The following is a 17,081-nucleotide window of genomic DNA, read 5'->3' on the forward strand; positions in this document are numbered from 1 at the left end:
GAAAGACATTGGAAATGGAATGGTCAGGAGATATAGCAATTTTACCCAACCCTTTGACCAAACCTTGATTTCCATCCCCGAATGTGATAGCTCGTTGGGGATCTTGGTTTTTCTCGTAGGAGGAGAATATCTTCTTCTCCCCTGTCATGTGGTTTGTGCACCCGCTGTCGATTATCCAGCTTGAGCCCCCGGATGCATAAACCTACAAAACAAGTTTAGTTCTTCACTTTAGGTACCCAAATGGTTTTGGGTCCTTTGGCATTAGATATAAGAACTTTGGGTACCCAAACACAAGTCTTTGATCCCTTGTGTTTGCCCCCAACATACTTGGCAACTACCTTGCCGGATTTGTTAGTTAAAACATATGATGCATCAAAAGTTTTAAATGAAATGTCATGATCATTTGATGCACTAGGAGTTTTCTTCTTAGGCAACTTAGCACGGGTTGGTTGCCTAGAACTAGTTGTCTCACCCTTATATATGAATGCATGGTTAGGGACAGAGTGAGACTTCCTAGAATGATTTCTCCTAATTTTGCTCTCAGGGTAACCGGCAGGGTACAAAATGTAACCCTCGTTATCCTGAGGCATGGGAGCCTTGCCCTTAACAAAATTAGACAATTTCTTAGGAGGGGCATTAAGTTTGACATTGCCTCCTTGTTGGAAGCCAATGCCATCCTTAATGCCAGGGCGTCTCCCACTATAAAGCATACTACGAGCAAATTTAAATTTTTCATTTTCAAGTTCATGCTCGACAATTTTAGCATCTAATTTTGCTATATGATCATTTTGTTGCTTAATTAATACCATATGATCATGAATAGCATCAATATCAACATCTCTACATCTAGTACAAATAGACGTGTGCTCAACGGTAGATGTAGAGGGTTTGCAAGATTTTAATTCTACAACCTTAGCACGTAGTATATCATTTCTACTTCTAAGGTCAGAAATAGTAGCATTGCAAACATCAAAATCTTTAGCCTTAGTAATCAATTTATCATTTTCAATCCTAAGGCTAGCAAGAGAAATGTTCAATTCTTCTATTTTAGCAAACAACTCAACATTATCATTTGGAATTGAAACATTACAAACATTTGAATCAACCTTAGCTAACAAATTAACATTTTCATTTCTAAGGTTGTCAATGGTCTCATGGCAAGTGCTTAGCTCACTAGATAGTTTTTCACATTTTTCAACTTCTAGAGCATAAGCATTTTTAACTTTAACATGCTTTTTGTTTTCCTTAATTAGGAAGTCCTCTTGGGAGTCCAAGAGATCATCCTTCTCATGGATGACACTAATTAGTTCATTTAATTTCTCCTTTTGTTGCATGTTTAAGTTGGCAAAAAGAGTGCGCAAATTATCTTCCTCATCACTAGCATTATCATCGTTAGAGGATTCATATCTAGTGGAGGATTTAGATTTAACCTTTTTCTTTTTGCCGTCCTTTGCCATGAGGCATTTGTGGCCGACGTTGGGGAAGAGAAGTCCCTTGGTGACGGCGATGTTGGTGGCGTCCTCGTCGTCGGAGGAGTCGCTAGAGCTTTCGTCGGAGTCCCACTCGCGACAAACATGGGCATCGCCGCCCTTCTTCTTGTAGTACCTCTTCTTCTCCTTTCTTCTCCCCTTCTTGTCGTCACCCCTGTCACTAGAAATAGGACATTTTGCTATAAAGTGATCGGGCTTACCACACTTGTAGCAAACCTTTTTGGAGCGGGGCTTGTAATCTTTCCCCCTCCTTTGCTTGAGGATTTGGCGGAAGCTCTTGATGACGAGCGCCATTTCCTCGTTGTCGAGCTTTGAGGCATCGATTGGTTGTCTACTCGATGTATACTCCTCCTCCTTCTCCTCCGTCGCTTTGAATGCGACTGGTTGTGCTTCGGACGTGGAGGGATCATCTAGCTTGTTGATTTTCTTTGAGCCCTTGATCATATACTCAAAGCTCACAAAATTCCCGATTACTTCCTCGGGAGTCATTAGTGTGTATCTAGGATTACCACGAATTAATTGAACTTGAGTTGGGTTAAGGAAAATGAGTGATCTAAGAATGACCTTAACCATCTCGTGGTCATCCCACTTTTTGCTCCCGAGGTTGCGCACTTGGTTCACCAAGGTTTTGAGCCGGTTGTACATGTCTTGTGGCTCTTCTCCTTTGCGAAGTCGGAAGCGACCGAGCTCCCCCTCGATCGTCTCCCGCTTGGTGATCTTCGTTAGCTCATCCCCTTCGTGTGCGGTCTTGAGGACGTCCCAAACTTCCTTGGCGCTCTTTAGTCCTTGCACCTTTTTATACTCCTCTCGACTTAAAGAGGCGAGGAGTATAGTTGTCGCTTGGGAGTTGAAGTGCTCGATTTGGGCTACTTCATCCACATCATAATCTTCATCCCCTACGGATGGTACCTGTACACCAAACTCAACAACATCCCATATACTTTTGTGGAGTGAGGTTAGATGAAATCGCATTAAATCACTCCACCTAGCATAATCTTCACCATCAAAAGTTGGTGGTTTGCCTAATGGGACGGAGAGTAAAGGTGTATGTTTAGGAATACGAGGGTAGCGTAGGGGGATCTTACTAAACTTCTTGCGCTCATGGCGCTTAGAAGTTACGGAGGGCGCGTCGGAGCCGGAGGTGGAAGGTGATGAAGTGTCGGTCTCGTAGTAGACCACCTTCCTCATCTTCTTATCTTGTCGCCACTCCGATGCGACTTGTGGGAAGAAGCTTTCTTCTCCTTCCCCTTTCCCTTTTTGCGGGACTCTTCCGATGAAGCCTTCCCGTGGCTTGTAGTGGGCTTTTCGCCTGTCTCCATCTCCTTATTGTTGTGATCTCTCAACATCACTTCGAGCGGTTAGGCTCTAATGAAGTACCGGGCCCTGATACCAATTGAAAGTCGCCTAGAGGGGGGGTGAATAGGGCGAAACTGAAATTTACAAAGTTAATCACAACTACAAGCCGGGTTAGCGTTAGAAATATAATCGAGTCCACGAGAGAGGGTGCAAAACAAATCGCAAGCGAATAAAGAGTGTGACACGCGGATTTGTTTTACCGAGGTTCGGTTCTCACAAACCTACTCCCCGTTGAGGAGGCCACAAAGGCCGGGTCTTTTTCAACCCCTTCCCTCTCTCAAACGGTCCCTCGGACCGAGTGAGCTTTCTCTTCTCAAATCAACCGGGAACAAAACTTCCCCGCAAGGACCACCACACAATTGGTGTCTCTTGCCTCGGTTACAAGTGAGTATGATCTCAAGAAAGAATGAGAAAGAAGAAAGCAATCCAAGCGCAAGAGCTCAAAAGAACACAACAAATCACTCTCACTAGTCACTAAAGCTTTTGTGGAATTGGGAGAGGATTTGATCACTTGGGTGTGTCTTGTATTGAATGTCTAGCTCTTGTAAGTGGTTGGAAGGTTGAAAACTTGGATGACTTGAATGTGGGGTGGTTGGGGGTATTTATAACCCCAACCACCAAACTAGCCGTTTGGTGGAGGCTGTCTGTCGCATGGTGCACCGGACAGTCCGGTGCGCCAGCCACGTCACCAGGCCGTTGGATTCCGACCGTTGGAGCTCTGACTGCTGGGCTCGCCTGGATGTCCGGTGGCACACCGGACATATACTGTAAAGTGTCCGGTGTGCCACTTCGCGCGTGCCTGACTTCTGCGCGCTCTGGCGTGCATTTAATGCTTCTGCAGGTGACTGTTGGCGCGAAGTAGCCGTTGCTCCGCTGGCTCACCGGACAGTCCGGTGTGCACCGGACATGTCCGGTGAATTATAGCGGAGCGAATTCCCGAAGCTGGCGAGTTCCAGAGTCGCTCTCCTCTGGGGCACCGGACACTGTCCGGTGTACACAGGACAGTCCGGTGAATTATAGCGGAGCGCCTCTGGATTTTCCCGAAGGTGAGGAGTTCAGCGTGAAGTCCCCTGGTGCACCGGACACTGTCCGGTGGCACACCGGACAGTCCGGTGCGCCAGACCAGGGCACACTTCGGTTATCCCTTGCTCTCTTTGTTGAACCCAATTCTTGGTCTTTTTATTGGCTAAGTGTGAACCTTTGGCACGTGTATAATTTATACACTAGAGCAAACTAGTTAGTCCAATTATTTGTGTTGGGTAATTCAACCACCAAAATCAATTAGGAAAATAGGTGTAAGCCTAATTCCCTTTCAATGAGTAAACTAAGGATGATTTTACTTCTTACCCCTATAGGTTCTTCTCCTTTTAGGGGAACATCTCACTATAGGGGAAACCAGAATTTCCCCTTATTTTTCGACCTGAGCCACTTATCACACACAAGCATATTTCCCTTGTCCATATCAAGGAAAGAGCCTTCATCACTCTCACAATCTTTTGCGTTCTGAGATTCTCTATCAAACCTAGAAGAAACCACCCTAAGAGTTTTAGAACGAAGAAGGGAAGAGTCAATCTTCGGGCTATGACTAGAATGGCTATTAAAATTAGATCTGCTCTCCTCGAAAGCATTAATAGCACACAAACTATTATAAGCCTGCTCATTGTCTCTCCCTAGACTAACATCTAAAGTCTTAGCAACACCCAACAAAATTTCATCATTAGAAATTAAAATTGAGAAAGGTTTATGAAATTTACCTTTATGCAGGAAGGCATTGCTAGCTTCAGCTCTATTGATAGCCTTACCAACAACTTTAGTACCATCCCCATTATCCAACCTAGGGCTCCTCCTCACTCCTTCCATCATGTCTACAACTTTGGCTTTGGGTTTTTTGTCTTTATGAACTCCAGCACCCTCACCTAGATTTTTAGACACAACTTTTGCATTGCCACTCTCCTAAGAACCTTGGATATCAACACCTACACTCTTAGCAAACTCAGCTAGCTCCTGAGAACTTAACAAATCATCCTCACTGAGATCTAAGTCCACTTTTCCTTCACTGCCATTTTCATTATCCAACATGGGTTTTTTCACAGCAACTTTCGGATTATGACCAACCATCGCATCTACTGTGGCTATTTTTTTAGAATTACCAAACCCTGAAGAGCACCCCAACCCATCCTTGCTAGATTTCTCAACTTTCTCATCGTTTCTGGGTTTTTTCCTTTGACTCTAACCATGGAACTCTCAGATTTACTCATGTTAGAAGTCGTTCTCTTACCCAGATTAACAGGCTCCTCATTCCATCCTTCCGCCACAACTGACTCAACCTTGAAAAAGATGTCAAAGAGAAAAGGTTTCACACCCACTTCGATGACCTTAGGGATCAAAGACACACTCTTAACATGAACCTTGAACTTAACAGTATCATTAGTCTCCAAAGCTTTTAAGTCAATTTTCTCAATAGCCCCTAACATTGAACCCAACTCACAAATGGCTTGGTAGTTTTTCATTTCCTCTAGGACATTTTCAGCAATTACCCAGACTGTGTGTAACCTACCCTTAGCTTTAGCTTGCTCAAACCAAGGAACCACCATGATTTTGGTACCCGACATCTTCATCTTGAGTTCAGGAAAATGGATCAATTCATCCAATTTTTCTAGAGAAGGAAAATGCATGATATACCAGCATGACATTTCTCATCCTTCCAAACTCTTCCCCAAGGGAAGTGAAAACTGAAATCCTTTTACAGATCAGTTGTAGTGACCTTCCCCTCAAGAATCTTAACTAACCCTAAACAAGCTTGTTTAGGTTTATTAAGACTAGATTTAGCGAACTAAGAGGAGAAAAAACCCAAACCATCCGTAGTTATCCCCACAATAGGCATCATAGGCTTGCTATGCCTAGGCCAGACGCATCTAGCAGCCACATGAGTATCCTTTCTATAGATCTCACACCATAGAGACTTAGAGCGGTCCCTAGCGTGGTGACCCTGTTCCCCGCATTTTTGGCAGAAAAATCTCCTCCCCAAATCATGATCAGCCAGCGGAGACAGAATCAAATGTTTACGGTTATCTTGAACAACCATCTCGCAGTGGATAAAGAGCCCGCGAAATCACCCTTAGGGTTCATCCTTCTAGGGGAGCCTTCAAGCGCCAGCTTAAATTCCTATTTTCCCCCATTGTTGTGGCTCTTGAACCATATCCTTGTTGTTGCCTCTCTCCCGTTTTTTATCCCAGCCCTTAGCTTCCATCTTCCTGAACATCAACAACGAACGCGGACCAACGGATCCAAGACGAGGCCACTCCTCGGCCGACGTTGAACCCACCGCCAATCCCAATGGAAATTAGAGCGAACCACAGACAGAATCGACCAAAGTGAGGAAGAGAGAGCGGCGAGGTGGGAAATAGACAACCCACCAATTAGGTCAGTCGACTCTGGCCTCTTGAGCGATGTTGATCCATCCGGAGGAGACATGGCGCGATCTGCCAGCTCTAACACATGGGCCTGGGCCAACGTAGTAGCATATAACAAAGACGAGCTCCATGGAGCCCCCAACTTGGATTACAAATTTCAAATTCCAAAACACCACATTCATAAATCAACATCCTAAGAATGGGCACGGTATAAAAAGGAAACTTCAAGCAATGGGCCCAACGGCCCCAACCAAAGCAATGCTACATCCCTCCCTCACCAACTTCAGCTGAGGCAATCCAGCAAGAGTCCTGATCGGTAGAAAGTCGCAATAGATGGAAAGCTCAAGACCATGTATGGGGCCTAAACAAATGGAAGGAAATCAAGACAAAATCAATTCGTGCCGTTTTTAAAAGGAAGCACCAGGTAGCGGCCAGCTAATAATAAGCGCGCACGCAGCCATCTCGAGGGACAGAAAAGGGCGCCGGGGACCGGCCCGCCCCGCCGCAAGTGGAAAGCAAGCAGAGACAGGGAGGAGAGAGGAGCAGAGCACAGACGCAGCGCAGCCGCAGCAGAGCACCCGCCAGCGGTGTTATTAGCAGTAACTCGTAATCGCTGCCTGAGCTCTCCGGCCAATCGCGTCATTTACTTGCTTTACTAATCACGCTTAGCGATTTTAGTCTCCTCCTCCTCTTCACCCCACCTCTTCCTCCCTCCCTTCCCTCCCTGTTCCCTTTCCCACCCCTGCCTGAGGCCTTCCGCCTTCGTCTCTGAATCGCGGCGGCTCCTGAGTCCCGAGGCGCCGCCTGATGAGCGGCTAGGCGCCGGATCTACGGCAGCGTTGGAGGTCTGATTTGGACGGGAGAGAGCGAGGTGAGGTCTCGGTTTTCTCGATATAGGAGATGGCGGCGGCAGAGGCGCGGGGAGCGGACTTCCCCGTGGGGATGAAGGTTCTGGTTGTGGACGACGACCCGACGTGCCTCGTCGTGCTCAAGAGGATGCTCCTTGAGTGCCGGTACGACGGTGAGCAACTGCCCCGCTCCTCTCCTCCTCCCCTCGGTTCGTTGCTTTGGCGTGCCTCTCGGTGTTTACTGGGAGGGAGGCGATTGATTGCTTCCCTGTTCCTATCGGTTATGAGAATAGTAATATATGTTTGCTTCTATTTCGTGCCTGCTACGGTTTTTATCTGTTTGTACTTTGTAGTCCGAGAAGGCGCTGCTTTATGCGATTCACACGCTCCTCCCGTAAATTCCAGGGAAATCTGAGATGCCCCGTTATCAATCTAAGAAACCTTTAGAATTCTATAACGGGTGTTTTAGGTAAATGTTAACATGCCTGTATTTGGGCGTAGTTTGATTGATGGTATATATTTGCATAGGGAGATCTGAGTTGGATGCGTTATACGTGGGAAATCTGTGTGCCTAGCTACTGGTGCTGCTAGCTTACTTGGAGTGCTTATGTATTTATCAAAGTACCAAGATTAGATTTAAATTCGGATTCCACCAATATGAATATGTGGTGGATCGGTGATGCACCTTTTCCTGATAATCATATATTAGGGCTATGTTTAAATGAGAGTACTCTCTGGATCAACATGTCACGTTGCATTTAGTAATGGGAATACGAATATCCATACATAAGAAACCAATTATTCCTTGACATGTTTGTTCTTGTTTTTCTCGAACGCGCATGAAAGCTGGGGGTTGAAATGAGTGGGGATAAATCCAGGTTTAAATTTGCTTTGCAGGGGGGAAATGACTGGGGGTAGAACCAGGTTTAAGTTTGTTTTGCAGGGCATTGGTGACATTGTATCTTTTTTATTATCATTTCCTGATGTATTTGTCATCTTCTGGACATATCCTAACTATAACTATTGAATGCATTATTTCCATGCTACTGCTAGTTTGGTAGATCTAAAGAAGTGCAAACTACAAGTTTGTTTCCCTTTGCTAAATTGCTAGACATAGGAAAGGTCCCTAAATGTTGATCGAAAGCAAAGCGTGAGAAATTTCTGTGCTTTTCTTAGCCACACCAAGCATCACCATCTGATATATTTTTCCACATTAAGTTGCAATTTAAATGTATGATCCAATACTTGTCGCTATTGTGGTTTTGAATATGTATTTTTCTGTTCTTGTTGCTGCATGATACAATATTGCATGCTATGGGTTGTATTTTTTTCTTTTAGATCCACATTTAAGGAACCTTTTTCTATTTCACAGGGATAGAGTCTAGCTAGATTAGCTTGTCCTTGAATAATACGGATGTGTCAGCCTCAAATTTTGCTTGATTTGTTTGTTGAATTTTCCTGATATGTCCTTTGAAGTTTAAACCTGGTCAGCTTTTTCTTCTTCTGTTTTACAGTGACAACATGTCCGCAGGCTACAAGAGCACTAACTATGTTGCGAGAAAATAGGCGTGGTTTTGATGTTATAATAAGTGATGTCCACATGCCGGATATGGATGGATTCAGGCTACTTGAACTTGTAGGCCTTGAGATGGATCTTCCGGTTATCAGTCAGTATATATTTCTTCTTGTTTTTCTGTTTAGTATGTTAACATGTGGTGTTGGAACACATCAGAAATAATTGCTGATGAAATTGCAGTGATGTCTGCTGATTCAAGAACGGATATTGTAATGAAGGGAATTAAGCATGGAGCATGTGACTATTTAATAAAACCTGTCAGAATGGAGGAGTTGAAAAACATCTGGCAACATGTTGTTAGGAAAAAATTTAATGGAAACAAGGATCATGAGCATTCTGGTAGCCTAGATGATACCGATCGTAACAGACCAACCAATAATGATAATGAATATGCTTCCTCTGCGAATGATGGAGGTGATGGCAGCTGGAAATCTCAGAAAAAGAAAAGAGAGAAAGAAGATGATGAAACTGACCTAGAAAGTGGCGATCCTTCTACATCAAAGAAACCAAGAGTTGTTTGGTCAGTTGAGCTTCATCAACAATTTGTGAATGCAGTCAATCACCTCGGGATAGACAGTAAGATTTTGTTACTTGTATTTGTAGTTCTTGCTTTATTGACAGGAATTTGCTGTAAATTCATATTGCCAGTTATGTTCCTTCTTGAATGAATTTGAGTATTGTTGATTACTGTCAAAACCTGAACCTTAAATCAGAGTCATCTCTTCTCCATCATGCTTACATTTGTATTATATTTTATGCAGAAGCTGTTCCAAAGAAAATTTTGGAATTGATGAATGTCCCTGGCTTAACCAGGGAAAATGTTGCCAGCCATTTGCAGGTTTGGTTTCCATCTTTCTGATCACATTACTTGTTCTAATACCTTTATCTTTATTGCACATGATGTTACTGCTTATGCACTCTACATTTTACACCTCATTATTCTACCTATTTTTAATCTGTTTTTTTTTAATTTAACCTGGATCTGCTAGTGATATAAATAGATGGTTTCCTGCAGAGTGAACTGAGATCTGAGCGACTTTTGTGTTTTTTTATTGTTACAGCACTTATCTATTCTTTCATTGTAGAATGCAATGTAATTGCACCAAACCTTCACACTATTCATTGTTTGACTGAAAACATTGTGAAAACATGTTACTAAAGTTGACTTCTCCTGTTCTCTATGGTACATATCACAAAAATAAACAGCTATTGACACTATTTTTTTTAAAAAAAATATTTTACTATAAACATTGCTCTGAGACTCATTAGATGATTATCATATGTCCTCTTTTTATTAAACATTTTGAATGTACCCTGTTACCTTATGTAATACCATTATACCATTAAGTTTACTAGTTTCTGTTGGCTGTTGTTGAGCTCCAGGTGCAACCAATATTTAATAACCTTATAGCTTAAGGCATCAATGATGATAAGATGCATTTATTTTCTATTTGCAGAAATTCAGACTCTACCTGAAGAGAATTGCACAGCATCATGCTGGAATACCTCATCCATTTGTTGCGTCTGCTTCTAGTGCTAAAGTTGCTCCGTTAGGAGGACTGGAATTCCAAGCTTTGGCTGCTTCTGGTCAGATCCCTCCTCAAGCTCTGGCTGCTTTGCAGGATGAACTCCTTGGTCGACCTACAAGCAGTTTGGCATTGCCTGGAAGAGACCAGTCATCTTTGCGACTGGCTGCAATCAAAGGAAACAAGCCCCATGGAGAGAGAGAAATAGCATTTGGTCAACCCATATACAAGTGTCAGAATAACACGTATGGTGCATTTTCTCAAAGCAGCCCAGCAGTTGGAGGATTGCCATCTTTTGCAGCTTGGCCCAATAACAAACTTGGTATGACTGATTCTTCAAACACATTGGGAAATGTGGGCAATTCTCAAAATAGCAATATGTTATTGCATGAATTGCAGCAACAGCCAGACACCTTGCTGTCAGGAACCCTTCACAATATTGATGTCAAACCTTCTGGTGTAGTTATGCCATCTCAGTCGTTAAATGTGTTCCCGGCTAGTGAAGGCATCTCACATAATCAAAATCCATTGGTTATACCATCTCAATCCCCAAGCTTTCTGGCATCAGTTCCTCCATCCATGAAACATGAATCCCTTCTTGGATCACCTTCACCATCAACCAGTCTGTTGGGTGGGCTTGATATGGTTAATCAAGCTTCAACAAGTCAGCCTTTGATTAGTAGCCATGGAGCAAATCTTCCTGGTCTCATGAACCGCAGCTCAAATGCAATGCCTTCACCAGGAATTAGTAATTTTCAAAGTGGGAATATTCCTTATGTGGTTACTCAGAATGCTATGGGAGTTAGCTCAAGACCACCAGGTGTTCTAAAGACTGAGTGCACTGAATCGCTGACTCATAGTTATGGCTATATTGGTGGTAGCACCAGTGTGGACTCTAGCTTGCTCTCTTCTCAGGCCAAAAATCCACAGTATGGTTTATTGCAGAGTCAAAATGATGTTAGCAGCAGCTGGTTGTCTTCACAAGATTTTGATAGTTTTGGAAATTCTCTTGGGCAAGGCCACCCTGGTTCCACTTCGTCTAGCTTCCAGAGTTCCGCTCTTGGCAAATTGCCTGACCAAGGACGAGGGAGGAATCATGGGTTTGTCGGGAAAGGCACTTGCATTCCAAGTCGCTTTGCGGTGGATGAGGTTGGATCTCCAACTAACTTGAGCCACAACATTGTAAACAGTGGAGACATAGTGAACCCGGACATATTCGGATTTAGTGGACAGATGTGAAACTTTCTTGAATTTGTAATTAGGTAAGCACACATTCCACCTGATGTGAAATTCCACAATGACTTTTGCCCTCCTTTTGAACTTGATGCAATAATGCCGAACATGATTATCCTTTTTAGTTCTGCCTCATCTCCTGACAAACTTATTTGGATTGGTGCAGGGTTGATCAGTGAGGACTGGAAACAAATTTAGTGGTTTGAATGGTTGCTCGTATTTTCGTTTCTTCCTTTTCCTTCTGTAATTGGTTTATAAGGGGAATCGGCTATGTGACAGCATATGGAATCTTGCTTTATAGAAGTTTGTTCAGTTTAAAGGACTTGAAATTAATCAGTCCCTTGCCATATAGCTCCTTTCCTTTGTTCTCTTGTAGCACAATTTTTATGACAGTCGTAACTCAACCTAGCCGATTTATTCCTAACCATATTCTTTCTACTAGCCGATTTTTATGACAACGGACTCTATTTCTATTTATTTTTGAACTAAAATTTATTTAGGGCTCTAATAAATTATGAAAAAACATTTGAATTGTGACTCATTAACATCTCTAGGCCCTAGCTGTAACTGAAGTACCAAATTCAGAAATTCTAGAAGTATATACGTGTATGATTTTATAGGGATGGTGACGGGTAAAATATCCGCGGATAGTATCTCTGGACATCCATATCCGCGACTTATATCCGATATTCGAACCCGTACCCGTTACCCGCCATGGATAACAAACGGTATCCACATCCGTTAACCGCGGGTAACGAATATCCGTGGATATATCTATTTGCCCACTGCACATACAAAATATATAAATCCAGCAAATTCAAACAATCAACAAGTCGTTGCATCTGGAATAACCTGTACTTGCATTTGGGTAAAAAAAACAATCAACAAGTCATTGCATCTGGAATAACCTGTACTTTACATCGGACCGGTAGCGGGCAGCGGCAGCGGGAGTCTGGGAAAGGTGAGATGGAGTGGGCGGCGGCGGTAGGAGTGGCCGAGTGGGAGAGGACAGAGGAGGAGAGAATGAGAGATGGAGGCCGACTGGCCGAGCGAGGGCTTCGCTGGATTGCTGGAAGCCTGGAGAACGCTTGTGGCGATGTGGCCCGTGGGCCTATGGGATGGGTGTAATTTTAACGGATATTCGGGTATTTGGGTATGGATATTGATTTTTCGTATCCGTTTTAAAAATATCCGCGGATATCAAGTGCTATCCGTATCCGTATCCATGGGTACAGACTCGTACCCAAAACCGTGCCCAACGGGTTTTTTATCCGCGGGTACGCGGATAAATGACATCCATTGCCATCCCTAATGACTTTCATTTGCATTGAAACCATTCAACAGCCTTTTTTTACAGCACAATAAATCTTTGGTATTTTGTATTTGAAACGCTTGTATATCGAATATGTCCATTGTTTAGCCAGGCAAGTATGCATTCTTGAGAATTTGCTACTCCGTTCTTGTCCCGGCAAGTAGCGCCTGGTTCAAGCCCTCGGCTCCTGCAGCATGGGCAACTGAAGTTGCTTCACAGTCGCAGTCCTGATCGCCCGCCGCCGCCTGCAGAGCGGCCATCTGCGCGTGCCGTCTGTCCGCGGGGTAAGTCCAGTACAGCGCGGTGTAGGTGAGGCAACAGACGGCAACTGGCACGGCGATCTCTGCGAATACCGCCTTGCCGAGAGCAGCGGCGTTCTCCCTGTCAGCCTCCACGCTCGTGCCGGACGAGGCCGGTTGGTACCCGAAGACGCGCTCCGCCAGGATGCCCACGAGCGGCGGCGCGAAAGAGGCAAACACTGACTCGAAGCACCTGTCCATAGCGTACACCGTCGTCCTCGCCTTCTCCGGCACGATCTCCGCAAAAATTGGGCTGCAAAATGACTGCAGGGTGAGCGACTTGCCAGATGGAGCAAAAAGGCCCTTTTACCGTTGGCAGGGGCGCAGGGGCTGACAGTGGTGTCACTCTCACTTGTTTGTGGAGGCGGGGCACCAGGGCGAGACGAAGCCGAAGACGAAGAACATGGCGGCGTACGCGGCCCCCGCAGAGGGGTTGTCGGGGAGCGCCAGCAGCATGACGGCGGCGAGCGGGATGCTCGACGCGGTGCACACCTGCGCAAGCGCGATCCTGCCCGTGTTGGGGAACCGCAGCGCCACTGGGTCCCCGACGAACCCCGCGAACAGCGAGCCAAGCGCGTTAGCGAGACTGTTCAGGCTAGTGATGACGGTGGTCTGCCAGTGCGTGAACCCGACGAGTTCCAGCCACATGGCGGCGAAGCTGAGCGCCGACCACGGCACCGACCCAGCCACGCCCTGCGCCACTATGATCTGGAACGTCGGCACCTTCACCACGTCCTTGGCCTCTCGGACGAGTTGGGCCAGCGTGGCCGCAGCCGTGGCCTTCACGCTGACGGGGCGCGGGTCGGCGCCGAGGAGCCACGTTAGGGCGGCGATCGAGGCGCTGACGAGCGCGAGGGCGTAGAATGCCAGCCGCCAGCCTGGGACGCCGAGGAAGCTTGTAGCCGCTAGCAGCACGCCGAGGGAGTTCCCCGCGACGTGGCCCATGCTTTGCGCCATCGTCACCCACCCGAACGCCGCGCCACGCGTGCCGTCGTCGCTGTAGTCGGCCACCAGGGAGTAGACCGCAGGCACAACGACCGCCAGCCCGACGCCGTTGAAGCCCCTTGCCAACGCCATCTGCAACACACTTTAGCGCTCAGATAGCGCGCGCACGTGCAGCAATCGCTAAAGCCAAAGGATGCCCCCTTTGTTAGTGTCCGGTCCGATGTCCAGACTCCAGTGGCCAGTGGCAGTCACTGACCTGGAGATATGTGCCCGAGGCGCCGACGAGCAGCGTGGCCACGGCCCAGAGGAATGCCCCGACAGCGACGACGCGCGCGCGATCGTAGCGCGCCGCGGCGCACGTCGCGAGCGGGTAGCACAGGGTCTGCACCAGCGCGCGGCACAGCGTGAGGGAGCCCAGCGCGGTGGGCGACACGCCCAGCGACTCGCCTACCTCCTTGTACACCGCGGGCAGCAGCGCCTCGTCCGCGCGCTCCAGCAGCGCCGCCGTGGTCACCAGAACCAGCGTCAACTGCCGCCTACGCCGCTGCACCTGCACCGCGCTGCTCCCCATTTCCTCCACAAACAACACTCGCGTGCCAACGTACGCAAGGGTTTTAATATGAAACGGAGGCCAGGGATGACAGCTCCAACATGGCATCGTTTTTCTTCTCTGCTCGTACGTGCAAGCATTTTTTTTAGGGAAGTACGTGGAAGCATTGACCTACCATTTCTTATACGATTAATAATGCTTGCAAGCAAGTGACTGGCTAATGTATTTTGCGGGATAGCGATGGCGGTGAGACGCGAGTTTCACGAGCGAAAGCTTGGGTTTCTGACTGGCATTGTAGAGGCTGCGACAAAGTCTTGTAGAATCTAGTGACCTTGTCCTGAATCCTGATGTCCAAGATTGGACTTCAATTCTCTGGTTGATAGCCAGTGCCCGGTGCTGCAGATTGAGAAAAGGTGTAAATCCTCAGCTATCACTGTCCTTTATTTTGCTCCCAAAGACGGGATTGATTTGTCAGTAAGGTGTAGCCAGCCGCTGAGCTATGCTGTCAAGAATCGGGATAGGCTAAGGAAGAACCGAGAGACAAATCAGAGAGAGAGAGAGAGAGAGAGAGAGAGAGAGAGAGAGAGAGAGGAGATGGGAGGAGGAAGACGACATGTAGTCTGTTATTTCCCAATTCTTTCATGCCTCCTCCGTTACCGTTCGACTCTCTTATATGGCATAATATGGGCTTAGCCTAGCTCAGTTGGCCCACTTTGGCCCGACTACCTTTCTATTTGTTTGAACGACGGCTTCTTGTATCGCGCTTGCTCTTCCTGCCATCAATATGACTTATCTTCAGGTTCTTCAGTGCTGCTGCTAACATCCCCCCCCCCCCCCCCTCTTCAGTTCCGGCTTGACCCCAAGCTGGAGCACGAAGAAATCGATCACGAAGAGTGGCTGAACCTGATGAGCAGCCATGTCAATTGGAAGCATCGGTACCGGTTTCTGGTCACGTCCCAGGGCAGCCTTGAGCTGTGATACATGGAATACCGGATGGATTGCAGAAGAAGGTGGCAGTTTCAACCTATAAGCAACTGATCCCACTCGCTCCACAATTTGGTAAGGACCAAAATATTTGAACTAGAGTTTGTTATTAGCACGGGTAGCAACTCAAGACTGAACATAGGGTTGTAGCTTGACAAAACCCAATCATCCACCTTGAAAAACACGTTCAGAGCGATGTAGATCCGCTTGCTTCTTCGTTCTGGCCTGAGCTGTTGGATATTTTATGGGCCTGACCCATTTATTGAATAAACTTTATGGTGTGTAATGGTGGAGAATACCAATAGTACCATATTAGAAGTCCAAGAATCTTTTGGCTTGACTTATATGGTGGGAATTATTCCACTTAACTTGAGAAGTCAGGAAACGGACAAGGGCTTGCCATACGCGCGCGCGCCGCCGCCGGCCGGGCCGGGCGTGGCGAGGCGTTAATTTTTAGCACTCACTAACCGCGTTAACCTTTCAGTTGCTTGTCTCTTCGTCAGCCGAGTAACCCTTCTCCTTCAGCTTACCGACTCATGACGTGACTCGGCGAGAGCTGGCCGACTCATGGCATGACTCGGCGAGAGCTGACCGACTCTTGCGTGACTCGGCGAGACCTTTCTCCTTCAGCTTTCCTCTGCGAGAGGTTAAATAGAGGAGCACCCCTGTCACTCGGTACACGCGAGAAAACACTTTCAGAATCACAGTCCAGCCGCCGAGTGAGGGTATTTCCATCTCGTGACTCTGCGCGCACAGAGAAGCGAGAGGGCAGGTGCCTCCGAAGCGGGTGTCGTTCGAGACCTTGCACGGGGGATCGGCAATTAGGTTTTTGGGGAGCGTCTACGCGACTGCCCAAAACATCTCCAACATGACAAAAAAAGCTGGCCAAGGATCTGGATCATCAGAGCGCATGGGAGGGTATGATCAGTTTATTTACTTACTGTTTTGCGTTCTGGAGATTATATATGTTTCATATATTCATCTATGCTGTTTCATATGTAGGAATGTTTTTATCTTATATGTTCTGTCTTATTATAATATGATAGATCTGTCTGTTTTAATTTTACAGTCATGCTGTTTATGTTTCTATCTGTTTAATTTCAATTGTTCAGTCAGTTTACATGTTTATCGTATTTATATGATTTATATAATTCATATGCTTTATGTTCTCATGATCCATATTGTTATGGATATATTTGATGTCATGATTAATTATCTTTTATATGTCATCATCATAATATTAATTTATGGAATTAAAATGATACAGAAAATGCCTATAATTCTATCAATCCAAAAGCCTAATTTTAGGCATTTTTCTGTCAGAGGTTTTGCTGCTGTGTTAAAGCTTGATCCTTTTGATGGTAAAAACTTCTTGATATGGAAAGCTAAGATGGAATTGTGGCTAACTGCAATGTCTTGTTTTCATGCCGCTGAGGGCAAGCCTGCCGACTTACCTCCTGAGGATGAGGCTAAGTTTAAGGCTGAAGACAACCTCTTTCGAGGAGCAGTAATTAGCGCACTTGATACTAAATTCCAGAAAAGCTATATC

The 17,081-nt window shown here is 46.0% G+C and overlaps 2 protein-coding genes across 3 annotated transcripts; one reads left to right on the forward strand and one right to left on the reverse strand.

The window, feature by feature from the left end:
- Nucleotides 1-6,966: 6,966 nt before the first annotated feature.
- On the forward strand, nt 6,967-11,883 carry LOC541636 (response regulator 8). 2 transcript variants are annotated; one of them, XM_008649803.4, is made up of 6 exons: nt 6,967-7,272; nt 8,622-8,774; nt 8,864-9,259; nt 9,445-9,521; nt 10,141-11,471; nt 11,609-11,883. In XM_008649803.4, exons 2-5 carry the CDS (start codon nt 8,657-8,659, stop codon nt 11,446-11,448), a joined length of 1,899 nt encoding a protein of 632 aa, XP_008648025.1. In that variant the 5' UTR covers nt 6,967-7,272; nt 8,622-8,656; the 3' UTR covers nt 11,449-11,471; nt 11,609-11,883.
- An 854-nt stretch (nt 11,884-12,737) lies between these two features.
- Nucleotides 12,738-15,082, reverse strand: LOC103632944 (uncharacterized). The gene is made up of 3 exons (XM_020547106.3): nt 14,255-15,082; nt 13,406-14,130; nt 12,738-13,306 (listed from the first exon to the last, which is right to left on the reverse strand). Exons 1-3 carry the CDS (start codon nt 14,654-14,656, stop codon nt 12,892-12,894), a joined length of 1,542 nt encoding a protein of 513 aa, XP_020402695.1. The 5' UTR covers nt 14,657-15,082; the 3' UTR covers nt 12,738-12,891.
- Nucleotides 15,083-17,081: the final 1,999 nt, after the last annotated feature.

The sequence above is a fragment of the Zea mays genome, chromosome 1 (genome assembly GCF_902167145.1).
Source record: "Zea mays cultivar B73 chromosome 1, Zm-B73-REFERENCE-NAM-5.0, whole genome shotgun sequence".
Lineage (NCBI taxonomy): Eukaryota > Viridiplantae > Streptophyta > Magnoliopsida > Poales > Poaceae > Zea > Zea mays.

What these genes read in the sequence shown, in the direction of transcription:
- LOC103632944 (XM_020547106.3), bottom strand. Translation starts at nt 14,656, where the DNA reads ATGCCATGTTGGAGCTGTCATCCCTGGCCTCCGTTTCATATTAAAACC. An exon ending in CCTCGGGCACATATCTCCAG is followed by an intron (nt 14,131 to 14,254) that starts GTCAGTGACTGC and finishes AGTGTGTTGCAG; the next exon opens with ATGGCGTTGGCAAGGGGCTT. An exon ending in TGCCCCGCCTCCACAAACAA is followed by an intron (nt 13,307 to 13,405) that starts GTGAGAGTGACA and finishes GTCATTTTGCAG; the next exon opens with CCCAATTTTTGCGGAGATCG.
- LOC541636 (XM_008649803.4), top strand. Translation starts at nt 8,657, where the DNA reads ATGTTGCGAGAAAATAGGCGTGGTTTTGATGTTATAATAAGTGATGTC. An exon ending in GATGGATCTTCCGGTTATCA is followed by an intron (nt 8,775 to 8,863) that starts GTCAGTATATAT and finishes ATGAAATTGCAG; the next exon opens with TGATGTCTGCTGATTCAAGA. An exon ending in CAATCACCTCGGGATAGACA is followed by an intron (nt 9,260 to 9,444) that starts GTAAGATTTTGT and finishes TATTTTATGCAG; the next exon opens with AAGCTGTTCCAAAGAAAATT.